Consider the following 24,866-nt stretch of genomic DNA (forward strand, 5'->3'; position numbering starts at 1 on the left):
GAACCTAAGCCCTGAATGTCCCTAGAGATTGGCCCAAGATAGGGAGGAGACAGGGTGAGCCATAGTCAAGCCCCACTACAAACTAAAGACAACAAGGTAGACAAACAAGGGGATACATCAGAGAGATAACACCAACTGTCCTCCAAGGGCACCAGAGAAGAAACTAGTTGACTGCTAGTGCTCGAAGAAGTACATAGAACTATCACTGGCAACTCTCTGAAGAAACAGACTAATTTAACTACCCAGCAATGGTGTGTCAATCAGCAGCAGAAGGTGGAGGTCACTGCTGGTTCCTAAAGGAAGAAGGATAAAACTATAGCACAGAAATGAGGGAATCAAGAAGGCGTCTGCAATGCCAAGCAGTGACCTTCTGCAGCCGGCTCCACAGCGACTGCCTGTCACACAGACAGTGATCGATATCTGCACCTGGCAACCACATTTTGGGCAATGGATATCAGGGTACAATTTCATTAAAAATCCTCTGTGGGGAAAAGTACATGTGGAATCCGGAGAGTCATCTCTAAGTGGGACTGAGGGGAGGGTTTTACAGGTGTATTTTAATGAGGTTAGTATAGTGGATACATAGGATGTATTTATAGCAGCCATACACATAGGATTTTCTTTACGCTGAAAAATGTGAGTTATATTGTCTTCAAAAGAAAAAGTTAATGAAGGCTGTAGCCAGTATGAGCGAAAAGCCTGTGCACTGGAGTGAAAGTTTTGAATGTGCCCAAATCCATCTAACCCAGGAAATCTTATCCTCTAAGCCAATTCCCCTTGGAACCGTTAAACCAATTCCAACTTAGCTGGGCGACAGCAGTTATTACTGTAGCTACAGAAATTAAACTTTAAACTGTTCATTCAAAGCACAGTAGCTTTTGCATATAACACCCCATGTTCCTGGAAGCCATTGATGCTGTTCCACATAAAAATGTATATATATATTTTTTATAAAGTAAATGATGTTGCTCATGTCTTGCATTCCTTAGGTGGTAATTACAGATTTTTAATGGGTTTGAGAGGCGAGATCTCACTGCGTGTCATGGTGGGTGGGAGATTATCTAATGCCCATCCAGCTGACACAAGAACAATTGTGGACAACATTATTGTCACTCTTGATTGTTTATTAGAAAAAGTCAATTTATATTCAGAAATAAGTGGATTTGCACCTATTGTGTATTATCAGACTATTTCAATAGCATCTATAAATACAGTTATCAAAAAAGTTGACCTATATAGAAATAAAGAAACATAGTATATAAAATAGGATTATAAACATCCTTCTTTTTAGGTGATGTTCACTACTGGACAACCCCAATTTAATCAATTCAGGACCCCATATAAAATAAAAAGTGTATTCTCACATCCTGCAGCGGCACTGCGGTTCCTGAAGAGTGATGTGACTTGTTGTGTCATGTGCGGGCTGCAGCCTTTACTATTTCATCAGAGCAGATGTCCACCCTGCCGGAATAATAATGAGCTGCAGCCAAAGAGGATCTATTCATTGGTTACATCTTGCAGATGCCTTAAGTCACATTACGTTCCGAAAACAACTGCCCCACTGCAGGAGGTGAGTATACACCACTGTTTTTATTCTATATGTTGTCCTGAATTGATTAAACTGGGGTTGTCCAGTAGCGGACAACTCATTTAATACTTGGTTGAATAACTCTTGGCAAAAATTATAACAAATGTTTTTTGGAGCCATCTGTGAGAGCTTCTCATACCTGTCTGCTGGTAACTTATTCCACTCTTTGCAGTTCTGTCAAGCTATTCAATATTTGTAGGGATCCAATTCCCAATATTAGACTTCAGCTCTCTCCAAAAATTTGCTATTGGATTGCGATTAGGATTTATTGGTGGACTGTTTAAAACAGTCCATTGGTTCCTTCTTAACCACTCTTCAGTACTATTAGGTTTGTGTTTTAGGTCATTATCTTGATGTAGGACCCATTATGTTTGACTCAAACCTGTTTTTTTTTAACTCTTGGGAGCACGTTTCACTGTAAAGTACTTTGATAATCTTCTATTTTCATTGTTTTTGTAACACATTAAAGGACTCCAATCCCAGAGTCAGCTTCACAACATTATAGATCCTCCAGAATGTTTCACAGTAGGTAGGGTGCAAGTTTCTTTACTAAATGATAAAATGAAGCCAATAAACATAATGCTGGTAGTCGTAGCCCAAGCTCTAGTTTGGTTTTATCTATTCATAGAACATATTACCAGAAAGATTGTGGTTTTTCAATGAAACTTTAGGAAAGTTCTGTCACTCGTTTCTTGCTTTTCTTTCAGCAGCCTTCACTCATAGAGCCCTGTTTTGTTCAATGTGTGGCATACAGTATGGAATGAAACTATCAGTCCAGCTGTCTCCAGCTCAGCCTATAGTTCTTTGGATTCTGTGTGCTTTCTTTGCCACATCTGAAACAACTTTTTCAGGATTCTCTCATCAAGATTCTTTATTGTTCCATGAGTAACAAACTTCTTGATAACATTTCTAACTGTTGAAGCCGGGATACCAAGTACTTTGGAGATTGTGTTGCTCTGTTTAGACTGCTTGCGCTTGGTGATAATAGCATTTCTGGTTTGCTCAGACAGCTCTCTTGTCTTTGCCATTATGAACAGAGAATAAATTTGCCATTCATAGGTTAAATTCATCATTAATTCCACCATTCATAGGCTAATTAAAGTCATGTGAGCACTGAGAAGATGGGGACAGGCAAGTATAATTTATACGTTATCACAGATTAGTTTAATTTTGTCCTTTGTTTCAAACTGAACAAAGGGCGCCATAAATAATTGTCATATTTTTTTAAATCGTTATACCTACCAAGTTTTCATTTCGTTATTTTTGAGTATTGAGCTTTTATGTAGGAAAAGTTTCACCAAAGAAACACTTTATTTCAAGACATATTTTACATGGTGGAATTAAAGGGGTTGTCCACTACATGGGCAACACCTTTTTAAATGAAGTACTCCCTCTTGTAAAATAAAAATAACATATACTCACCTCCTGCACCAGTGATGTTCCAGCGATGTTGGTGCCAGGTGTCCTGGGGCTCACGCGACATTACTATGCCACGTGAGTCTTGCAGCCGATCGTTAGAGGTGAGTGAGTGTGAGGGAGACCCAGCGCCGACATCGCTGAAACATCTCCAGTGCAGGAGATAAGTACATTTTTTTTATTTTACAAGGGAGACTACATTATTTAAAAAGGGTTCTCTACTTAGTGGACAACTCCTTTAATATTTGGTTGAGCACAAATGCTTAATTCTATAATGATCATTGTTATTTTGCTTTGTAATCCACCTTTATTTTTCTTGCCAGTAAGTTAAGTATACCTATATGGATAATATGGATATGCTTCTAACTACAAGTTTAACTTAAAGGAGAAGATAAAAAATAAGTACTCTGAAAAAATTGTGAAAAGTGCCAGTGAAGCATTAAAAATGTAGACTGCTCTTCTCCATAGCAACTGATTTCCAGAAGAAGCCTACATTAAAATGGAAATAGAAACACATAAATGGCAAGTTTGCACTTTACAGACAACGGCAAAGTACGTCTATTATGTCAGATAATGCATTTACCTCCGCTAGCTTTAAATACAATGCAGAAAATTGAATATAGTGTATCTATCCATGACCGACTTCCTGATTGCCATAAACAGAGCATCACAGCTATGTAAACACATTCATATATATATATATATATATACACACACATGTAGCACCCTGAGGATTCGGCTGCTACAGGGGTATTACACCTCAAGCCAGAGGTGTGGTATTCCACTCCCGGGTAAGGATGGAGTGTGGAACTGAGCTCAGTAGGCTGCATGCACTACATACATCCCATTTCCGGGGGACAGACCAATGGTACTCCCACTAGAGAAATGTGCAGGTACGACAGCGTCTGTCCCTGGCTGGAGTGGGAGGGGGGTGGAACATCCCAGTAGTGTAGGGGCAGATAGGGGGAGCAGTCTGGGTAATGCTAGGAGCTCATTGGGTGCTGGTCACCTGAGCTCACACATAGAGGGAGTATATAAGGTGGGAACCATCTTAGAACAGGGTCTTTTGTAGAGGTTTGGTCAGACAAGCAGAGCAGCTCAGCCAGCTCCAAGGCCGAGAGAGTGAGAGAGAGGAGAAAAGAAGGACCCAGAGGGGGAGAAGAGGGAACTCCAAGAACCCAAAATTAGACCAGAGGGTGAAGAGTTGGCACAAGGGTACCGGATCCCAAGCTGGTGGAGGGCACTAATCCTTAGCCAGAGACCGGAGGTCGTGGGCAGGATCTGCCACGACCACCCACTAAATCCACCCGGAAGGCAAACCAAGAATAGGGTCAGGGAACCCAGAGACAAGGGTTTTACCAACAAGAGGCCCGAGGGAGCCGGACTTAGGTGGATCCCTGGTGGGGAAGGCCAGAGAGAAGGACAAGTCAGAAAGGGAGCTCAGGAACACGCTCCAGAATCACCTGGGGGTTGGCCGAGTCCAGGACCTGGTGGACGCAGCACGGCTCGGGTGGTCACTCAAGGCCGGAGTGACCAACACAAAAGCAGTAAGTAAAAACCCTGAACTGCACAGCCCGACTCTGAGTTTCATTACCATCCTCACTGCACCTCCACAACCACCATCCTCTGCAACTGACCCCCTGAGGCTATACCCCTCCCGTTGGGGGTTATACTACCTGAGCTGCACACACACCACCAGCCTCAGCGGACCCTGCTGCAGCGGCGGCCGTAGTGACCGCAAATCAACGGGTGGCGTAGTCGACACTAAAGAACATCCAGTAACATCTGTAGGACTGCCACACACTGAGCTTGACACCCTGGGCACGGACCGGGTCACCGCCACTCGGAGACTACAACCCCCATCTGATCCGGCTCCGGGTATCCCCCAAACAACACTGGCCCAGGGGGCGCGTCACACACACTTCCATATGTATACACAAATGTTATAAAAATTCTTGTTATAACTAATCTCGTAAATCACTTGTGTAAACTGTCTCTGATGGGAGAGGTGTAACAAATATTTACTGTGGTTTACAAAAATCGGAGAAAGTTGTAACGGTGTTTTTTCAAAATGTACAATCACTGTGAAGACCAGATTTCACCATCCTCCTTCCCTGCAACTGGCCACATTCACACGTTCAGTATTTTACCTCAGTATTTGTAAGCCAAAACCAGGAGTGGAACAATCAGAGGAAAAGTATAATAGAAACACGTCACCACTTCTGTATTTATCACCCACTCCTGGTTTTGGCTACAAATACTGAGGTAAAATACTGACTAAATACTGAATGTGTAAATGTGGCCTTGTAACCTGTGTAGTTTCCACTCCATTCTCGTCTTTTATTACAAAAGATGAAGGGAAAATGTTAAAGGGGTTGTCCACTACTAGGACAACCCCTTCTCATTCCTCATGTTTGGTCCCGTTAAAATAAAAACACCTAAACTCATCTCCGGCACCCTTCGGTGTCAGCACTCGTGTTCCCAGGGGTCACGTGAGGTTGTGACGTCACACGAGCCCTGCACCCAATCATTGTCACCGCTTTCGGACATATTGAACATCAACAAGAAGTCAGTGCTGCAGCTGCTCTCTGACTTCCTTTTGATGTTCAATTTGTCCGAAGGCGGGAATAGTGAAGCCGGCGCTGATTGGGCGCAGAACCAGTGGATAACCCCTTCTAGAATGCTGTCTATATATCCCCAATGCACTCTCCATAAAACAGAAAATAGCTTTTATTATGCTCACCTATGGGGCGGTCCGGTCTGATGGGCGTCACTGTTCTTGATCCAGCACTTCCTTTCTTCTTGCTTTGTGTGGATGACGCGTTCTACGTCATCCACACAGTGTCCTCGGCATCACGCTCTTGAACAGGCGCTCTTCCCGGCCCTGCTGAGGGCAGAGCAAAGTACTGAAGTATGCATGTCTCGGCGCTCTTTGGACTTTCCCCGCGCATGCGCATTACAGTACTTTGCAGGACAGAGAGAAGTATGCCTGACCAGGAGCGCGATGCCGACCCGCGTTTTTTTGTTATATGTAGACCTCAGTGGGGACATATAGACAGTATTTTAGAATGAAGTATATGGGGGCGTACAGGTGCAGGCCCAGCTTTATATGGGAAAACCTGGTGACAGGTTCCCTTTAATATTACTCACCGACAGACTGGTGCTGTTTGGAACATACTGATTCTGTTCTTCTAAAAGTAGATCGATCACAGGATGGCGGCCGTTTTTAATGATTATTTCAGTTCCATGATCATGAACAGTTGGTCTGAAAATTAAATTAGAAATAAACTAGACGCAATCTATAAAAAGCATGGCGTACATATACAGGATGCGGGAATGAGTAAGCAGTATTGCCAGGAGGGTGGAGACAGGAAAGGAACAGCAGGTGAGCGAAAACCTTGCATCACATAAGTTTGTTGTTTTTATTTTCAAGGACAACTTTTCTTAAAATTTCTAAGTGCTCTGCCTGTCTGTGTGCATTACCAACAGGTATTATAAAAATATAATAAATAAAACAAGCTGGTTAGTTTAGCCGCTTACTATGAATATTGTGAATTATAGCAACCAATCTCTCAGTATAATACATAGAAAATGTGATTATGTTGTGTTTTTTTTTTTAATCAAGTTGGTAGGAAGGAATAAGCTCCTTCCAGTAAAATGGAAGGGCTTATGATAGTGAGTTCTAGAAGTTATGGCACAGTATTTACAATACATAACTGCGTATATTCATATGCTAAAATTTTTTTTTTTTTTTTTAAAAAAAGGGTATTTTCCAGCATCTGGCTCTGTGCATACCTTGTAATAGACACAACATACAGTAAACGGATTACCTGCAATAATCACCTTGCTTGGCCACTTCAGCCAAAGAGAAGATGCAGTCGGCAGTTGCTAAGTAATTCACAGCCTTCGATACTGAATGATAATGTTCTCCGAATTTACTACAGATGAAAAAAATATTAATTAGAAATCTGAGTCATACAGAGGTAAATGCAAAACCTCCGGTAACCAAGAGGAGAATATCCTGGAATACCAATTCTAGAAATCCTAGTTGTATGGAGTGATATGCAGCTAGAACAAGTCATTACATGCAGAGAAGTCTCTGCGATTCTTGCGGCCCTCAAGACCAAACCAGAGACATGTGAACGGCAGCATAGAATTTAATGAGTACATGTAGTCGCAGTAAAATCACAGATAGAACACATATGGGATTCACAGACGTCAGAGTGACGCCATATAGGTCACCTGTACTCCACTGATGGAGGGAAAATACCCTGGAGCGCTAACTGTTCTTACAGAAGTTACCGCTGCCCGTTAAAGGGAACCACAATAATAACAATATCTGCCACCATTTAATGTACTGGGTGGGGGGGGGGGGGGGGGGGAGTGAAAGTGTTTGGGGTAGAACGGAGAAAAGCCTCACAATTCTGTCATTGGGGTTCGTTTTTACAACATTTACTTTGCAGTAAGCATGACAAGTTAATTTTATTCAGCAGTAAAATTTGCTTACAAAGATACCAATTTGATATAGTTTTTGTCCTTTATTGCTTTAAAAAAACCAAGTCTGTTTATTATAGATTTTTCTATATATTTTTTTCTAATTTTAAAAGCTTTTTTTTTTTAAAGGATTTTAATTTTATTAAAATCTTTCTAGAAGACTTCAATCTACTAGCACTTGATCACTTATACAACATACTGCTATATTTTCATGTTGCAGTATATTGTAATTTTAATGATTTCTTATGGCTCTGCAGGAGCACAAAGCTGGTAGACTCGGGGAACATTCATTAGGCTTCAGGCTGCCATGACAACCCATCGGCACCCCACGATCACATTACATGGACAAGTTTGTTTGGGGGTGATAGAGGGCCTTGACCTCTGTCTGATCATATCTAGGTGGGTAAACTGCCATGATCACAGCTAGTTCTGCAATTATTTACAGGTATCAGATAAATAAACCTATTGTGTGAACAATGCCAGATCCTGAGCCATTTTCATTCACACAACTCAACATCTGCCATTTATTAATTAGTGTATTTGGAACGTGGTTTTAAAAAAATGTAAATGTTTCGGCACCCTGATGTTTCTTATGACAAAGTACAGGCACTTTATATGAAGCATTTGCATTCAATGACTGAGCCTAGAAATGGAGCAGCTGAGTTCTCAGTAACGTTCGACCTGACGGTGCAGGTCTCCAACCAATTGAAGACTAAGTTCACTTCTTCTGTGAACTTAGTCTTCAATTGACTGGGACTGTGCTGATAAATGCAAATCAGGTACTCGAATAACCTCAGAAATAAATTGGTTATTCAGTAGGAGCACATAAAAGACTTAATTAAAGGCCAAGTCTACTTTTATCAATCAGTGCAAAAAGTTTATTCAGTAGGAAAAGTATAATTCTTTCCTTTACACTATTACTTGCTTTAGTATGCACAAACTGCTGTGGCTAAAAAACAGAATCAAAACTGCATCGGAAATTGTACGTATTGATCCAGCCTATAATCCAATATTTTCTTCACTTTCCAATATCCACTCCGCACATCGTTAAAGGGTCATAAACAAGAGAAAACATATTGATGCATTAAAGAACCTAACAGAGATCTTTATTGATAGGACCGACATGAAAAGTACATGCAAATGTGCATCGAGTATAGCTGGAGACGCACCACATATGAAAATTACTAACAGAAGAACCAAATGGTGCGTATAAACCTCATAAAATATAATTTTTATTAGGGTAATAAATACAGAATAAAATACTGAAGAAAAATAAAACACAAAATTCCCCAATGGAGGACAACATAAAAATTAACCTATCCTATCGACCAATATATATAGGCTTAAATGTAATAGTCAAAACTACCAAAGCAAAGTGCTAAGGGGTTGACTGCATACACTGCCAAGAAAAGACTGAGCTATCCAATGTGCTATGTGCAGGGCATACGGGTAAGTGTGTGTAAGCACCCTCTAAAAAATAAATATCAATATAGGATAACTTTTACATGTCACCCCTAGTGGGGAAATAGATCTGTCAAAAGAGCAATGTGAGTAGTAAAGTACTTACATATGGTGATATGGCAGGTAAGAGGAGCATGTGATCCTGCCCCAATGCGCGTTTCACCCTTGCTTCGTCAGGGAGAATACAGCACTTTAGATAGCTCGGTCTTTTCTTGGCAGTGTATGCAGTCAACACCTCAGCACTTTGCCTTGACTATTACATTTAAACCTATATATATATATTGGTGCATAGAATAGGTTAATTTTCATGTGGTCCTCCATTGGGGAATTTTGAGTTTTATTTTTCTTCAGTATTTTATTCTGTATTTATTACCCTAATAAAAGTTATATTTTATGAGATTTATACTCACCATTTGGTTCTTTTGTTAGAGATCTATATTGGTTGGCATGGATTATATTTAGTAAGAAAGACAAAAAGATTAAAATAAATAACTAAATAAATAAAAAAGCCATCGAAAACAGCACCAACTCATCCCATGAAGAAATATTCCTTGAAAAAGCACCCCTCCCATTTTGTAAAGTCTACTTTTATGGACTCAGAAATGGGTTAAAGAAAAAAAAATAGTAAAGTCACCTGTCCTGTCACTGCAGCTTCCTGCCCGGTCCTCCGCTTGCTCCTTCCGACTGGGGTCTCTTTTGGTCTTCCTTCAATCTGTGCAGGTGCTTCCTGCGCTAAGTAGGCCTCGGGTGATTCCTTTTATTGTAAGTGTAATTCAGTGTGGATGCCCTGTTGCAGAGTGGTAAAAGACCAGAAGATACCGAAGCCGGAGGGAGCCAGTAGAGGACCAGGCTGGTAGCTGTGGCTGTGAGACAGGTGATTGGCGAGGAGAGTATACCATTCCTTTATTTTGTAACCCATGCATTGGGTCAAGAGAGACCCCACGGCATAATAAGGCACATTAGATTAGTATCAAATAAGTTTAGTTTTGGACAAATTTGAGCGAAGTTTCCAAATTTGAACTTTGCCAGATTCACTGCATCACTACTTAACCCTTTTTACCTTGGCAATCCAGCACTGACATTTTGGCAGTCCTCTAAAGTGTTTGCAACTGCATCAATAGTTCCCTCAAGGGAAGAAGAAAAAAAAGGAAGAAGGAAGGAATGATAAGCACTAACTAAGTGCATCAATGAATTAAAGCACCACTCCAGTGTTTTTTTTTTCCAGCATTGGAGTGGTGCTTCTAATCTAAGGTCCCTGACCGCAGTCTTCTACTTAACTTCTTGTGACCACAACTTCTGACAGTCCAGAAGTCAGAAATACCGGTCACAAGTGCTCAATGTAAGTCTATGAGGGCCAGAAGAAGGCTCTCACTAGACTTGATTTGAAAAGTTACCTCTGGCTCGCTCCAGCAGACACCTGAGCAATACGGCAGGTCACAAACTGCTGGAGACCGATGGCGATATAAGAAAGAAGATGGCGGCTGGTAAGTATAAGACTAGGGGCAGGGACCTTAGATTAGAAGTACCACTCCAGCACTGCAATAAAAAAAAACGCTGGAGTGATGTTTGGAATACTGTCGTGTGAGTGAATGGGCGCAAAGCTATAGAGGACATCAATGAAAAATATGTGAATGATTTCACAGCCATGGGTTCTTCAGTATGGAAACTGTATTCTCCTATCTGGACTCCAATTACCCAGAAACGGTTCACGAAGAGTGGAATGATCCATGGTAATCTGACCGGTAAATGACACTGCTGGATTGATAATATAACTGGACGTACTCCGAATAAAACAAAATATCCTTTATTCTGGTCTATCTACAATGGATTTTGCCACTCTTTATTTGCTTGCAATTGGTCAGCATGTGAGTGACCGTCACAACTGCGGCCATCATTCTACTGCCGTCATAGCTTCCATCACTGAGTGATGATACCAGTAGACCCCTGATTACATGAGAACCACTTGTAAACAAAGATCAAGAGGACCACTGGTACATCAGCACTGGATTGTCGGTGAAATAAATAGGTAAGCATTGTTAGTTTTTTTTTATTTTATTTTGTCGCTTTGGAAGAGAGATTTGGTGCCTGGCACAAGTAATTCATTTCTTTCCAATCAGATTGTTACAAACGGTTTTAAAAATATCACAAGTAAATAATCCCAAATTGATGCTTTCTTCCGTTCCTAGCAGCGCTCCAGCATCACATTACTGCTTTGGTGACCTGTTGAATAAGAGCATATCTGCTGTGTGTGGTAGAGGTCACTTTTTATGTTTTCTCAATGCAAGTCTATGAGACTCAAGACAAGGTTGTAATTCTCATAGACTTGATTAAGAAATTAATAATCCCTCCACACAGCAGACACTGTGTGATCTAGCAGGTCACAAATGCCGTCACGTGATGATGGAGTGGACTGGTATGCTGCTGAAAATGGCAAACCTACGAGAATGTTACTGCATTCATTACACAGACATACCTCATTGCTACCAAAGGATCGAACAAAAATTTTCACTGCAGTGGCCCTTAAGTAAAAAAAAAAAAAAAAAAAAAAAAATAGAAAAAAAAAATGATGACATAATGGAAGCTTGATCACAGAGGATGCCTAGAAAACTATCCCAAGACAGTCAATGTTTCCAGTCTATTGTTTCCTGTGGTCTATGTGGTTGCAGTAAAGCTTCTCTAAATGTTGTTAAAAGAAACGCTGTCAAAATGACTGAGAGCAGAGAATAAAAAAATCTAGAAATCAAATAAAAAACAAAATAAATATATAAATATATATATATATATATATATATATATATATATATATATATATATATATATATATATATATATATATATATATATATATATATATACATATATACATATATATATACACACGGTATTTTAGTTTCGAATTTAGTTTGAATGAGCGAAAGGAATAAGTTATTCATTCCGTTTAATCACCATGTTTTCCGAGAAATACGTCTAGGAAAAGCAGAACAAACTTTTGAAGAGGAGTGAAATTAAAATGTTGAAAAGTTTAAGCTGGCAACAGGGTAAACCTTACTAAATGAGTATATACAGACAAAGACAATAGAGAAACCTACCAGGGCCACTGAAATAACTTGAAGCTGAAAGTAATTTTCCGTTTAAATTTACTGAATATCAACTAATAAAAATCAGACATTGTTTCTCAATTGTGGTTGAACAAAACATTTGGAATAAACAAACTAATGAAAATGACCTGGACAAAAAAGGATGGTTCCCTTAACTTAATGTTTTCTTGTGTGTCAAGAGTGGGAGAAGAGGGTTGCATTGACAATCCAACACAATGGGCAGCACTTTAAACACATTTTATAAGTGGTCATAAACTTGTAAAAAACTCATGAAATAATAAAGTTATGTTAAAACCAAGCACACCATTGTTTTTCTTATGAAATTCTCAATAAGTTTGAGGTGTCACATGACCCTCTTCCCATTGAAAAAAATAAAGTTGGATCCAAAATGGCCAACTTCAAAATGGCCGCCATGGTCACCACCCATCTGGAAAAGTTTTCCCCCTCCCATATACTAATGTGCCACAAACAGGAAGTTGATATCACCAACCATTCCCATTTAATTTAGGTGTATCCATATAAATGGCCCACCCTGTAGATCAGGACTCATATAGAAGCCACTTCATAAGGGTCCAATGCTTTGCTCTTGGCCATTATTGGATATTTTTAGCTGTGTTTTTGGTAAGTATCCTGTTGGAGGAGCCACAACCTGTGACTCAGATCAAGCTTTCTAAAGTTTACAGCACATTTTGTCCAAAATGACTAGATAGTCCAAAATGACTAGATAGTCTTGAAGTTTTATTGTAACCTGCACAGATTCAAGACACCCTGTCCGAGATGCAGCAAAGCAGCCCAAACACATAACCGAGCCTCCTCCATGTTCTACAGTAGATACAATGTTATTTTCTTTGTGTGCTTCATTTTTTGTGTCTGTGAATATAGAGCTGATGTGACTTGCCACAAAGCTCCAATTTTGTCTTACCTATCCAAAGGACATTCTCCCAAAAGCTTTGTGGCTTATCAATATAAGTTTTTGCAAATTCGAGTCTTGCTTTTTTATGATTGGCTATTAACAGTTGTTTCCTCCTTGGTCATCTGCTATGAAGTCCACTTTGCCCTAGGCAGGGACATATGGTGTGATCTGACACTGGTGTACCTAGTCCTTGGAGTTCACCTCTAATCTCTTTGGAAGCTGTTCTGGGCTCTTTGGTCACTAAAATGCAATGTCTGATTTTTTTAGTTGATATTCAGTAAGTTTAAATTGAAAATTACTTTTGTCAGTTTCAAGTTATTTTAGTGATCATTATGGGTTTTTCCTACTTTAACAGAATGGTACCTATAATTTTGTCCACATGTGTAAGAACGTTTAAGAAAACATAACTGGGTTTTTTCAGGACTTTAATATGGATAAAAATAACATAACAGAAATAAAGGCCTACTTACCAATAACCGGTCACAATATCAATATTCTTTAATATGGATAACTTAAGAGATTAGGTAAGAGAGAGGTTATCAAGATCGCCTTGATGGGGCTCTGTCTTCCAGCAGTCCCACTGCTGACTAAAAAAGCCACAGGGCATCCGAATTGGCATACTATGGCCGTGAGTGGTACTGGAAGACTTCAGTTGTATAAAAGAAAGTTTACAGTAACAATAACAGATATTACACAATATATAGTGGTGATTGAAAGTCTGTGTACCCTTCAGAATTGTTCATAGCTCAGCATAAATTTGATCTAAAACTACATCAGATTTTCACACAAGCTCTAAAAATAGAAAAAGAGAACAATATCAAACAAGTGGGTCAAAAATATTAGACTTTGTCATCTAAAATCACGTCTGTGAGTGACAAACCTTTGCTTTCAGTATCTGGTGTGACCCCCTTGTGCAACAGCATTTAAATGTTTCTAGTAATTGTTGATTTGATCTGAAAATAGGTTTGGAGGAATTTCACCCCAAAACAGTTTGTTGGTGGGTTTTCTTCCATGAACCGCTCACTTCAGGTACTTACATATAATTTTTATAGGATTAAGATGAGAACTTTGACTTGGCAATTTCAAAAGTTTAACTTTTCTCATCTTTGTAGAACAACTTGTGTGCTTTGAGTCGTTGTCTTGCTGCATAACCCATGTAATCCTGAGATTCAGCTCATGGACCGATGTCATGACATTTTCTCTAAGAAATTGCTGATAAAATTCAGAATTGTTTCATCAATCACAAGTAATCCTTGCCCAGATGTAGTAAATTAGACTGAAATCATGATACTATCACCACAGTGTTTCACAGTTGGTATGATGTTTTATGCCATGTTTTTGTTTCTCCAAACATAAGGCTTTTATTTTGTTTTATCCAACGATAAAACATTGTTCCAATAGCCTTCTGGCTATCTCTTTGCAATACTGACATGTGCACCATTGTTGTTCAGTGTTTCCTGATAGTAAACTCATGAACATTAACAAACTAATGTGAAAGAGACCTTTAGTTACTTAGAAGTTACTTTAGGTTCTGTTGTGACCTTGTGGCCTATTAGAAGCCTTGCACCTTTCTCTTGGAATGATCTTTGTTGACTGAGCAGTCTTGGGGAGGGTAATAATGCTCCAGAATTTTCTCAATTTGTACACATTCTGTCTGACTGGATTGGTAAAACCTTTAGAAATGTCTTTGTAACATTTTTCATCCTAATGAGTATCAACAATTCTTCTGAGGTCCTTCCAAATCTCTTTCATGTAATGTTACAGTCGCACAAATATGCTGTGAAGATTAGACTTTAATAGATACCTGTTCCCTTAAACAAAACAGGTTGCCCACTCACACCTGATTTCAATCAATGGAAAGATAAACACCAGACTCATAATTTCACCTTCAAATTATATGTTAATCCTAAAGATTGACAAATTTTGTCACTCACAGACATATGATATTGTATCATTCTCCTCATTTAAAAAATGACAGTCTAATATTTTTGACTCATTTGTTTTATTTGATTCCCTTTATCTACTTATAGGACTTGTGCAAAATCAAACTTTCAAGCACCACAGTAAAGAGCTTTGTCACTTCAAATACATAGTGGCTCCTTCAATCAACTGATTATTGGGGATGCCGGGGGGTCAGCTTTCCAAACGATTTGATATTGATTAATCATTCAACTAACAGGTCACTGATATTAAAATCCATTACCGCTTTTTTGTTTTTATGAATTCATTCTAAATAAGGAACGCTCTTAATAGACAGGCAAGCCCAATTCCTCAAAGTAGAGTTTCCCTGGAATGACTACGGGTGTGTTCACAAGTATATTTTTTGTAGGTAAAATTGCTGCAGCAAAATATGCAGCATTATTTATAGCTGCAAAAATGGTGTGGTCAAGATACCCTGCATTTCAAAGAATGAAATGTGCACTAACATCCGCATCATAAATTGTCATGCTGAAAATTTAAAATTTGCAGTGTTGGTCAATTTACGCTATGGATATTTTTTGCAGCTTGAGTACTGGGCTTCTTAAAATCTAGTTTTCAGTATATCACTTGAAGCAAGGATCACCAAGCTACGACTTGCCTACTTTGGACAAATCATGTGAAGAGAGCAATCACTGAAGAAGGACATCATGGGTGAAAGAATAGAAAGAACAAGTCGAAGAGGAAGACCAACAACCCGATGGCTTGATGCTATAAGGATAACGGTTGAGAAGACCCTGATGGACCTGTCTAGGCTTGCACAATCGATCTTCCTACAGAGCGTTCAGCCATCAAGTCGCCATGGCTCTAGATTGAGGCGAAGGCCGTTAAAAAGAAAAAGAAAAAAAAACTGCAACGCAGCAGACTTTCTGGACGGAAACTATGGGTACAAAATGTGTTGCATTTATACCACGTGTGAACATAACTGAAGGACGACCACAATAGCTATTGCTCACTTTACTAATACTTGTATATAGGTCCTCTGCATCTGCACTACAATAGTCGGCCTTCTGTGTCCTATGGCCTTGAATGCAATAAATGTCAGAGATACAACTGTGAACGAGTTAATACTGGGAAACATTTACCATCAGCATCCATAATACAGTGCTCAAGATTAGTTAAAGCTCCCATGCAGTGTAAAATGTACATAAGAGAGGAGAAGGTGTACATTATTAATCCCTTGCACTCGGTGACATCAACCAAACAATCTATCACACTGATTAATAAAACCAATTTTACTCTACCAGCTGACTCCTCCAGGATAATTTACCAGTAAGTCAGTGGTGTCCAGAGGCTAAGTGTGCTAAGAGAGATATATGAGAGAGCTAGAAATACACAGTACCTACAAAATTAAACTCATTTTCTTTCAGGTTACAAAAGCAATAAGCACTTCTGCAAGTATGTTTGACAAAGTTGACAAGAGCTGATGTGTCCAAATATATACCGTACAAATTATTAGGAAAATGAGTATTTTGACCATATCATCATTTTTTATGCATTTTTTCCAACTCCAAACTGTTTAACCCCTTCGCAACCTTGGGTTTTGTCGTTTTTGCTTTTTCGTTTTTTGCTCCCCTTGTTCCCAGAGCCATAGCGTTTTTATTTTTTGGACAATATGGCTATGTGAGGGCTTATTTTTTGCGGGACAAGTTGTACTTTTCAATGCCATTACTAGTTTTACCATATCGTGTACGGGAAAACGGGAAAAAAATTCCAAGTGCGGTAAAATTGCAAAAAAAGTGCAATACCACAGTTGTTTTTTAATAATTTTTTTACCACGTTCACTGAATGCTAAAACTGACTTGCTATTCTTATTCTCCAGGTCATTACGAGTTCGTAGACACCAAACGTGTATAGGTTCTTTTATATTTAAGTGGTGAAAAAAAAATCCAAAATTTGGTAAAAAAAACTAAAAAAAAAATAGCGCCATTTTCCGAGACCTGTAGCGTCTCCATTTTTCGTGATCTGGGGCTAAGTGAGGGCTTACTTTTTGCGCGCCGGGCTGACATTTTTATTGATAACATTTTGGGGTAGATCCGATGTTTTGATCGCCCGTTATTGCATTTTATTGCAATTTTGCGGCGACCAAAAAACGTAATTCTGGCGTTTAGAATTTTTTCTCGTTACACCGTTTACCGATCGGATTAATTCTTCTTTTATATTGATAGATCGGGCGATTCTGAACGCGGCGATACCAAATATGTGTATGTGGTTTTTTTTTTTTATATTTTATTTTGAATCGGGCGAAAGGGGGGTGATTTAAACTTTTATATTTTTTTTATATTTTTAAAAACATTTTTTTTTCACTTACTGCATGCTTCAATAGTCTCCATAGGAGACTAGAAGCAGCAGTTGTCTGATAGTCTCTGCTACATACAGGGGACGAGCAGATCCCCTGCATGCAGCAGAAATGCTCCTGTGCTATGAGCGCCAACCACTAGGTGGCGCTCATAGCGACCAGATCATGACAACCACAGGCGCCTGCTGCAGACCCTGGGTTGTCATGCACGCCCATCGGCGACCCGCGATCACGTGACGGGGTCGCCGATGTGCGGGGCTTATGACGCTCAACCCGGAAGCGAGCGTTAAATGTCGCTGTCGGAGATTGACAGCGGCATTTAACATGTTAACAGACGCGGGTGGATCGCGATTCCACCCGCGGCTGTTGCGGGCACATGTCAGCTGTAAGAATCAGCTGACATGTGCTCGGTTCAGTGAGGGCTCAGCGCAGCAGCCCTCACTGAACCGGGGGTACGCAAATGTGCGTACTAAGACGTCATGGGTTGGAAAGGGGTTAAACTTCAATGCTCATTGGATGAAGCAGATCAGGTGATGTGTATTTGTGTAATGAGGAGGGTGTAGCCTAACGATATCAACTCCCTTTATCAAAGGTGTCCAGAATGATTAGGCAGCTTGTTATCCTCAGGCAAAATGGCCCCAAAAAAAAGAGATTTACCATATTTTTCGGACTATAAGACGCACCTAGGTTTTAGAGGAGGAAAATAGAAAAAAATGTAAGCAAAAAAATGTGGTCACGATGCACTGTTAAGGGTGAGGGGGTCTGCTGCTGTCACTGGAATAGGGGTAATGTCCCCCAACTCTGATAATATCCCCCATCCTAGTAGATATGCCCCCCCCTTCCTATTATACGTGGCTCCCATCCCCATCCCGATATGCATGGCACCTCTCCATCCTGATATGCATGGCACCCTGCATCCTTATCCTGGCATGCATGGCATCCCTCATCCCTATCCTGCTATGCATGGCACCCCTCATCCTTATTCTGGTATGCATGACCTCCCACATCCTTGCCCTGGTATGTATAGCCCCCTCATCCTTATCCTAGTATGCATGGTCCCCCTAATCTCCATCATGCTGCACATAAAAAATAAACACTCCTACTCACCTTTCTTCTCTCTCCTTCAGCGCTGCGTCCTGTCTGCCCGCACTGATCTCTACATGTGAGCCGCGCATGACATCACTGCCATGCGCGGCTCACAAGGAGAGATCAGCTGCCGGAAGTCACTGCTTCCCATGCCGGGACTGTGTGCGTGGGGAGAAGTGACTTCATGCTCCTTAATAGCCGACACGCAGTGTAGCCGCAGTGCGGCTCCTGCTGCTGCCGGGCGATCGCATCTGCCCGCTGTTAAAGGGCATGAATATTCACCCCCGCTCCACGCCCATTTAATAGCGGGCACACGCGATCGCCCAGCAGCAGCAAGAGCCGCGCTGCTGATTAATAGCGGCACACAGTGTATCAGCAGCGCGGCTCCTGCTGCTGCTGGGCAATCGCGTGTGCCCACTATTAAATGGGCATGGAGAGGGGGTGAATATTCATGCCCTTTAACAGCGGGCAGACACGATCGCCCGGCAGCAGCAGGAGCCGCGCTGCGGCTACACTGTGTGCCGGCTATTAAGGAGCATAAATATTCAGTACTCCCCACGCCTATGGGTGTGGGGAGCACTGAATATTCATTTTCTTTAGCAGCGGGGACAGTGTAGGCTGCAGCAGGCGGCCGCTGCCTCTTGTGCCCCGCTCCTCCGCAGCAACCGCTGCCCCCAGCACAGTATATATGTATATATATATATAAATATTATATATATACCCCAGCAACATTCAGATTATAAGACGCAACCCCTATTTCCAAAATTTTGGGAGGAAAAAAGTGCGTCTTATAGTGCGGAAAATACGGTAACTAACTCTAAAAAGTCAAAAATTGTGAAAGGTCTAACAGGAAGATGAAATACTCTTCAAATTACTAACATAATGGGTCGTGATCACAGAGCCATCAAAAATTTTGTTGCAAATAGTCATCAGGGACGCAAAAATGTGTGGAGAAAAGAATGCGCACAAACTGCCAAATTTTTCACAATTTTAAGGTTAAAGGTAGACATACAAGTGGTTCTCACTAAATTAGAATATCATCAAAAAGTTAATTTATTTCAGTTCTTCAATACAAAAAGTGAAACTCATTATATAGTCATTACAAACAGAGTGATCTATTTCAAGTGTTTATTTCTGTTAATGTTGATGATTATGGCTTACAGCCAATGAAAACACAAAAGTCATTATCTCAGTAAATTAGAATAATTAACAAAAAACACCTGAAAAGGCTTCCTAAGCATTTTAAAAAGGTTCCTTAGTCTGTTTCAGTAGGCTCCACAATCATGGGGAAGACTGCTGACTTGACAAATGTCCAGAAGGCAGTCATTGACACACTCCACAAGGAGGGTAAGCAACAAAAGGTCATTGCTAAAGTAGCTGGCTGTTCACAGAGTGCTGTATCCAAGCATATTAATGGAAAGTTGAGTGGAAGGAAAAAGTGTGGTAGAAACGGGTGCACAAACAACCGGGATAACTGCAACTTGAAAGGATTGTTAAGAAAAGGACTTGCAAAAATTTGGGGGAGATTCACAAGTAGTGGACTGCTGCTGGAGTCAATACTTCAAGAGCCGCCACACACAGACGTATCCAGGACATGGGCATCAAGTGTCGCATTCCTTGTGTCAAGCCACTCATAACCAATAGACAAAGCCAGAAGTGTTTTACCTGGGCCAAGGAGAAAAAGACCTGGACTGTTGCTCAGTGGTCCAAGGTGTTGTTTTCAGATGAAAGTAAATTTTGCATTTCATTTGGAAATCAAGGTCCCAGAGTCTGGAGGAAGAGTGGAGAGGCACACAATCCAAGCTGCTTGAGGTCTAGTGTGAAGTTTCCACAATCAGTGATGGTTTGGGGAGCCAAGACATCTGCTGGTGTAGGTCCACTGTGTTTTATCAAGACCAAAGTCAGCGCAAGTACCAATACCTGGCTTAAAAACAACAGTATCACTGTGCTTGATAGGTAAGCAAACTCGCCTGACCTTAACCCCATAGAGAATCTATGGGGTATTGTCAAGAGAAAGATGAGACACCAGACCCATCAATGCAGACGAGCTGAAGGCTGCTATCAAAGCAACCTGGGCTTCCATAACACCTCAGCAGTGCCACAGGCTGATCGCCTCCATGCCACGCCGCATTGATGCAGTAATAGATGCAAAAGGAGCCCCGACCAAGTATTGAGTGCATTTACTGAACATACATTTCAGTAGGCCAACATTTTGTATTTTAAAAACATTTTTCAAGCTGTTATAAAGTATTCTAATTTACTGAGATAATGACATTTGCGTTTTCATTGGCTGTAAGCCATAATCAACAATATTAACAGAAATAAACACTTGAAATAGATCACTCTGTTTGTAATGACTCTACATAATATACAAGTTTCACTTTTTGTACTGAAGAACTGAAATAAATTAACTTTTTGAAGATATTCTAATTTAGTGAGAAGCACTTTGAAGTCCATCGAGTTCAAACTATATCCTAACATGTTGTTCCAAAGGAAGGCAAAAACCTCAAGAGGCAGATACTAATAGCCCCATATTAGGGGGAAAACTCCACATACGGCAATCAGACTAGTTCCCTGGGTCAATGTTCCATCATAGAATCTACTACCCATAACCTGCAGTACAGTCTTTCAAACGAGGCATCCAAGCCTCCTTGAACTTTTGTAATGAATCAACCATTACAAGATCATGTGGCAGAGAGTTTGACAGTCTCACTGCTCTTGCAGCAAATAATTGCCACCTGAAATTATGAGTAAACCTTCTTTCACCTAGAATCAGGAGTGTCAAACTCAAGAACCGCAGGCCTAATCCGGTTAGCCACATCATTTTATGTGGCCCGCGAGTCAAGATACAGAAGGACCAGCTCTCCACTTTTCACATACAGAGAGCTGGGCCTTCTCAATCCACTACTCGAGAGATTCTTTTAACGAGCATTGTGGAGGTGTGAGCTGGAGCTCAACATCCAAGATAGAACCCACCTGTGCTGGTGCCACCCCCTCTACGAAGTACTGGCTACGTTCTATGTCGACACAGCCATCACGTAGCAGAGAGGGTTGAGCCAGCACAGGGGGCTGGTGTGATCTTGGAATATGAGAAGGCCCAGCTCGCGCTTAGTAGAGGGGTACAGAGTTAGCACAAAGAGCTTGCGCCATCTTTGAAAATGAGTGAATGCAGTTAGCCAGCATTTAACAAAGGGAAGCAGATTCCATCTTTAAATCACAACAGAGGCAGACAATACTTAGCAGAGGGGCCAGCAAAGGGAACACTTTGCATGTTTGAATTAGAGCATATGCACTCGGTACTTAACATAGGGACTGGGAGCAGTCTATCTTGGTCTCTGAGGTACAGCTCTCTTATCCCTACTACACAGGGACATCACTCCTAGCCCTACAACCCAAGGGAAGCACTCTTAGCACTACTACCCAGGGACAATGCTCTTAGCTCTACTACCCAGGAACAGCTCTCTTAGCCCTACTAACGAGTGACAATGCTCTTAGCCCCAGTACCCAGGGAGAATGCTCTTATTCCTACTACACAGGGAGAATGCTCTTAGCTCTACTACCCAGGAACAGCTTACTTAGCTCTACTACCAAGGGACAATGCTCTTAGCTCTACTACCAAGGGACAATGCTCTTAGCTCTACTACCCAGGGAGAACGTTCTTAGCCCTACCACCCAGGAACAGCGGTTTTAACCTCACTACCCAGGGACAGGTTTTTTATAACCTTATTATCAGGGAGAGCTGTCTTATAGCCCCTGGCCAGTCCATGCATTGCAGTCCGTTCTCATATTGTGTTGCACGGACATCTGCATGAGCCCTTACAATTATAAGAGGTCCTTTGAAAGCAACCATAATGCTGATGTGGCCCTCAGTGAAAATGAGCTTGATTCCCCTGCTCTAGATGGAGAGGATTCCACTTGTCACCGTTGCAGGTTTAGTTGTAAAAAGATCATTAGAAAGATCTCTGTACAGTCCCCTCATATATTTGTACATTGTAATAAGATCACCCATAAGGCATGATTTTTCCAAATTGAATAAACCCAAGTTTGACCTCTCTTGGTACTGCAGTTCACCCATTCCTTTAATAAACTTGGCTGCTCTTCTCTGCACCCGCTCTAGTTCAGCTATGTCCTTCTTATACTGTACAGAGAATATTGTGTACAAGTTTGGTTTTTGAAGTGTGGCCGCACTAGTGACTTGTATAGAGGAAAAACTATGGTCTTATCAAGAGTATTTGTGCATCTTTTAATGCAATCCATTATTCTATTTGCCTTGGCAGCAGCTGCCTCGCACCGGTCACTAAGGTCAAGTTTCCCATCCACCTATAAGCCAGAGTCTTTCTCAGTGTCAGTTTAATACCAGTGTTTTACTATTTATTATATATTTATACTTTCATTTTCTCAGTCCAAGTACAGTACAGACCAAAAGTTTGGACACACTTTCTCATTTAAAGATTTTTCTGTATTTTCATGACTTTGAAAATTGTACAAAGTCATGAAAATACAAAAAAATCTTTAAATGAGAAGGTGTGTCCTAACTTTTGGTTCGTACTGTACGTGACCTTACATTTATCTGAATTAAACCTCAATTGCCATTGCCTCCGGCATACATAAATCCTTCTATAATATGAAATTATCCTCTGTGTTGATTACCCTGCAGAGTTTAGTATATCTGCAAATATTTAAATTGTACTACAAGGTCACTAATAAATATGTTAAAAAGAGGGCCCAATACTGACCCCTGTGGTAACCCACTGTTAACTCTGACCAAATCTGAGTGTGTTCCACTAATAACCACCCTTTGTTTCCCATCAATGAGTCAGTTGCTAACCCAGTTACACATTTTCCCCCAGTCCCATTATTTTCATTTTATGTACCAACCTTTTGTGGCACCATATTAAAAGCCTTTGAAAAGCTCAGATAGACAACATCCACAGCATTACCCTGGTCCAGTCTGGAATTACCTCCTCAGGTAAGCTGATCAGATCAGTTTGACAGGACCTCATAAGGCCATGTTGATGCCAGGTCATGGGATTATTCTTGAGATACTCCAGGATAGCATATCTTAAGAAACTCTCAAGGATTTTACCCACAGTAGAAGCTAAATTTATAGGCCTATGATTTCCAGGTTCAGATTTTGTCCCTTTTTTGAATATTGGCACCACATTTGCTTTGCGCCAATACTGTTATAATTGAGTCTGTGAATATTGACAATAATGCTCAGTCTATCACAGGACTTAATTCCTGCAGTACTTGGGGTGCATGTCATCTGAGCCCTGTGATTTGTCTATTTTAGCATTTTTGAGGCAATGCCGTATTTCCTGCTGGGTTAAGCAGGTGAGATTTAATAGAGAATTTATATCATCACTAATCATGTCATCTGTCATGGGATTTTCTTGAATAAATACTGAAGAGAAAAAAAAATTCAGCAGCCTTTCCCTCATTTCTCCCAGGTTATTTCTGGGTTCAAAACAATCTTTACTGCCTTTTTATTTTTTTTAACACAATTTTTTGTCCCTATAATTATTTAATGCTTCTTTAATTTTTTTGAAACACTTTCTTTTTGATATTTATTGCGCCCCCTTACAACTCTGCTTAGCCGTAGTAGATTCCTCCTCTCTCTAGCGTGTTTATTCCCATAGAGTATATATTGTGCACAGGTCCTATTCAGGATGCTTCTAAAAGAATCCCATTTGCTTTGTGCACTTTTCTTTCCAACAACATTGTCCCAGTGTCCTTGTAGCCCCTCTACGACACATTTTATTAAAGGATACGTGAAAACTTATTTTGTGATCACTTTTATGCAAGTGTCCCCAACCTGTACATTTCATAATCTGTCTTGCCAATTGGTAAAAATGAGGTTTAGAAGTGCCCTCCCACTTTTTGACTCCAGTTTCCTCCCATTCGTTCCTCATTTGTTTTGTTGTGCATTTCCTGTTTTGGAGACATATTGCTTTAAGTTTCCGGTCTTGACGCTTTGTTGTCTTCCTTGGTCTACCAGTATGTTTGCCTTTAACAGTCTTCCCATGTTGTTTGTATTTGGTCCAGATTTTAGACACAGCTGTGAACAACCAACATCTTTTGCAACATTGCGTCATGATTTACCTTCTTTTTAGAGTTTGATAATCCTCTCCTTTGCTTCAATCGACATCTCTATTGTTGGAGCCATGTTTCATGTCAGTCCACTTGGTGCAACAGCTCTCCAAGGTGTGATCACTCCTTTTTAGATGCAGACTAACGAGCAGATCTAATTTGATGCAGGTGTTCGTTTTGGAAATGAAAATTTACAGGGTGATTCCATAATTTTTTCCCTCTGCTTGGTCAGAAAAAAATTACCCTTACTGAGTATCACATTTTTAATCTTGATTTTTTTAGTGTTTCTTAAAGCCCTGAAGTTGCCATTTGAAATGACTTTAGTTTTGTGCCATATCTGTGATCTGCTTTTTTTCAACAACATTAAACAACTGAATGAACATCCTCCAAGCCTGGTGATTCCATAATTTTTGCCAGGGGTTGTAAATTTGGAGACTTCTAACA

At 40.4% G+C, this 24,866-nt stretch overlaps 1 protein-coding gene across 3 annotated transcripts in view; it reads right to left on the bottom strand.

Moving 5' to 3' along the window:
• Window positions 1-24,866, bottom strand: part of MSH3 (mutS homolog 3) — a 252,919-nt gene that overhangs the window by 64,363 nt on the left and 163,690 nt on the right. For all 3 annotated transcript variants that reach the window (XM_073679269.1, XM_073679248.1, XM_073679259.1), the window contains 2 exons: window positions 6,835-6,942; window positions 6,155-6,269 (listed from right to left, as the gene is read on the bottom strand). In XM_073679269.1, the coding sequence (XP_073535370.1) occupies window positions 6,155-6,269; window positions 6,835-6,942 (223 nt within the window). The remainder of the gene's footprint in view (window positions 1-6,154; window positions 6,270-6,834; window positions 6,943-24,866) is intronic.

The sequence above is a fragment of the Phyllobates terribilis genome, unplaced genomic scaffold (assembly GCF_046119375.1).
Source record: "Phyllobates terribilis strain yellow unplaced genomic scaffold, ASM4611937v1 Scaffold_1__5_contigs__length_1240528914, whole genome shotgun sequence".
Classification (NCBI taxonomy): Eukaryota; Metazoa; Chordata; class Amphibia; order Anura; family Dendrobatidae; genus Phyllobates; species Phyllobates terribilis.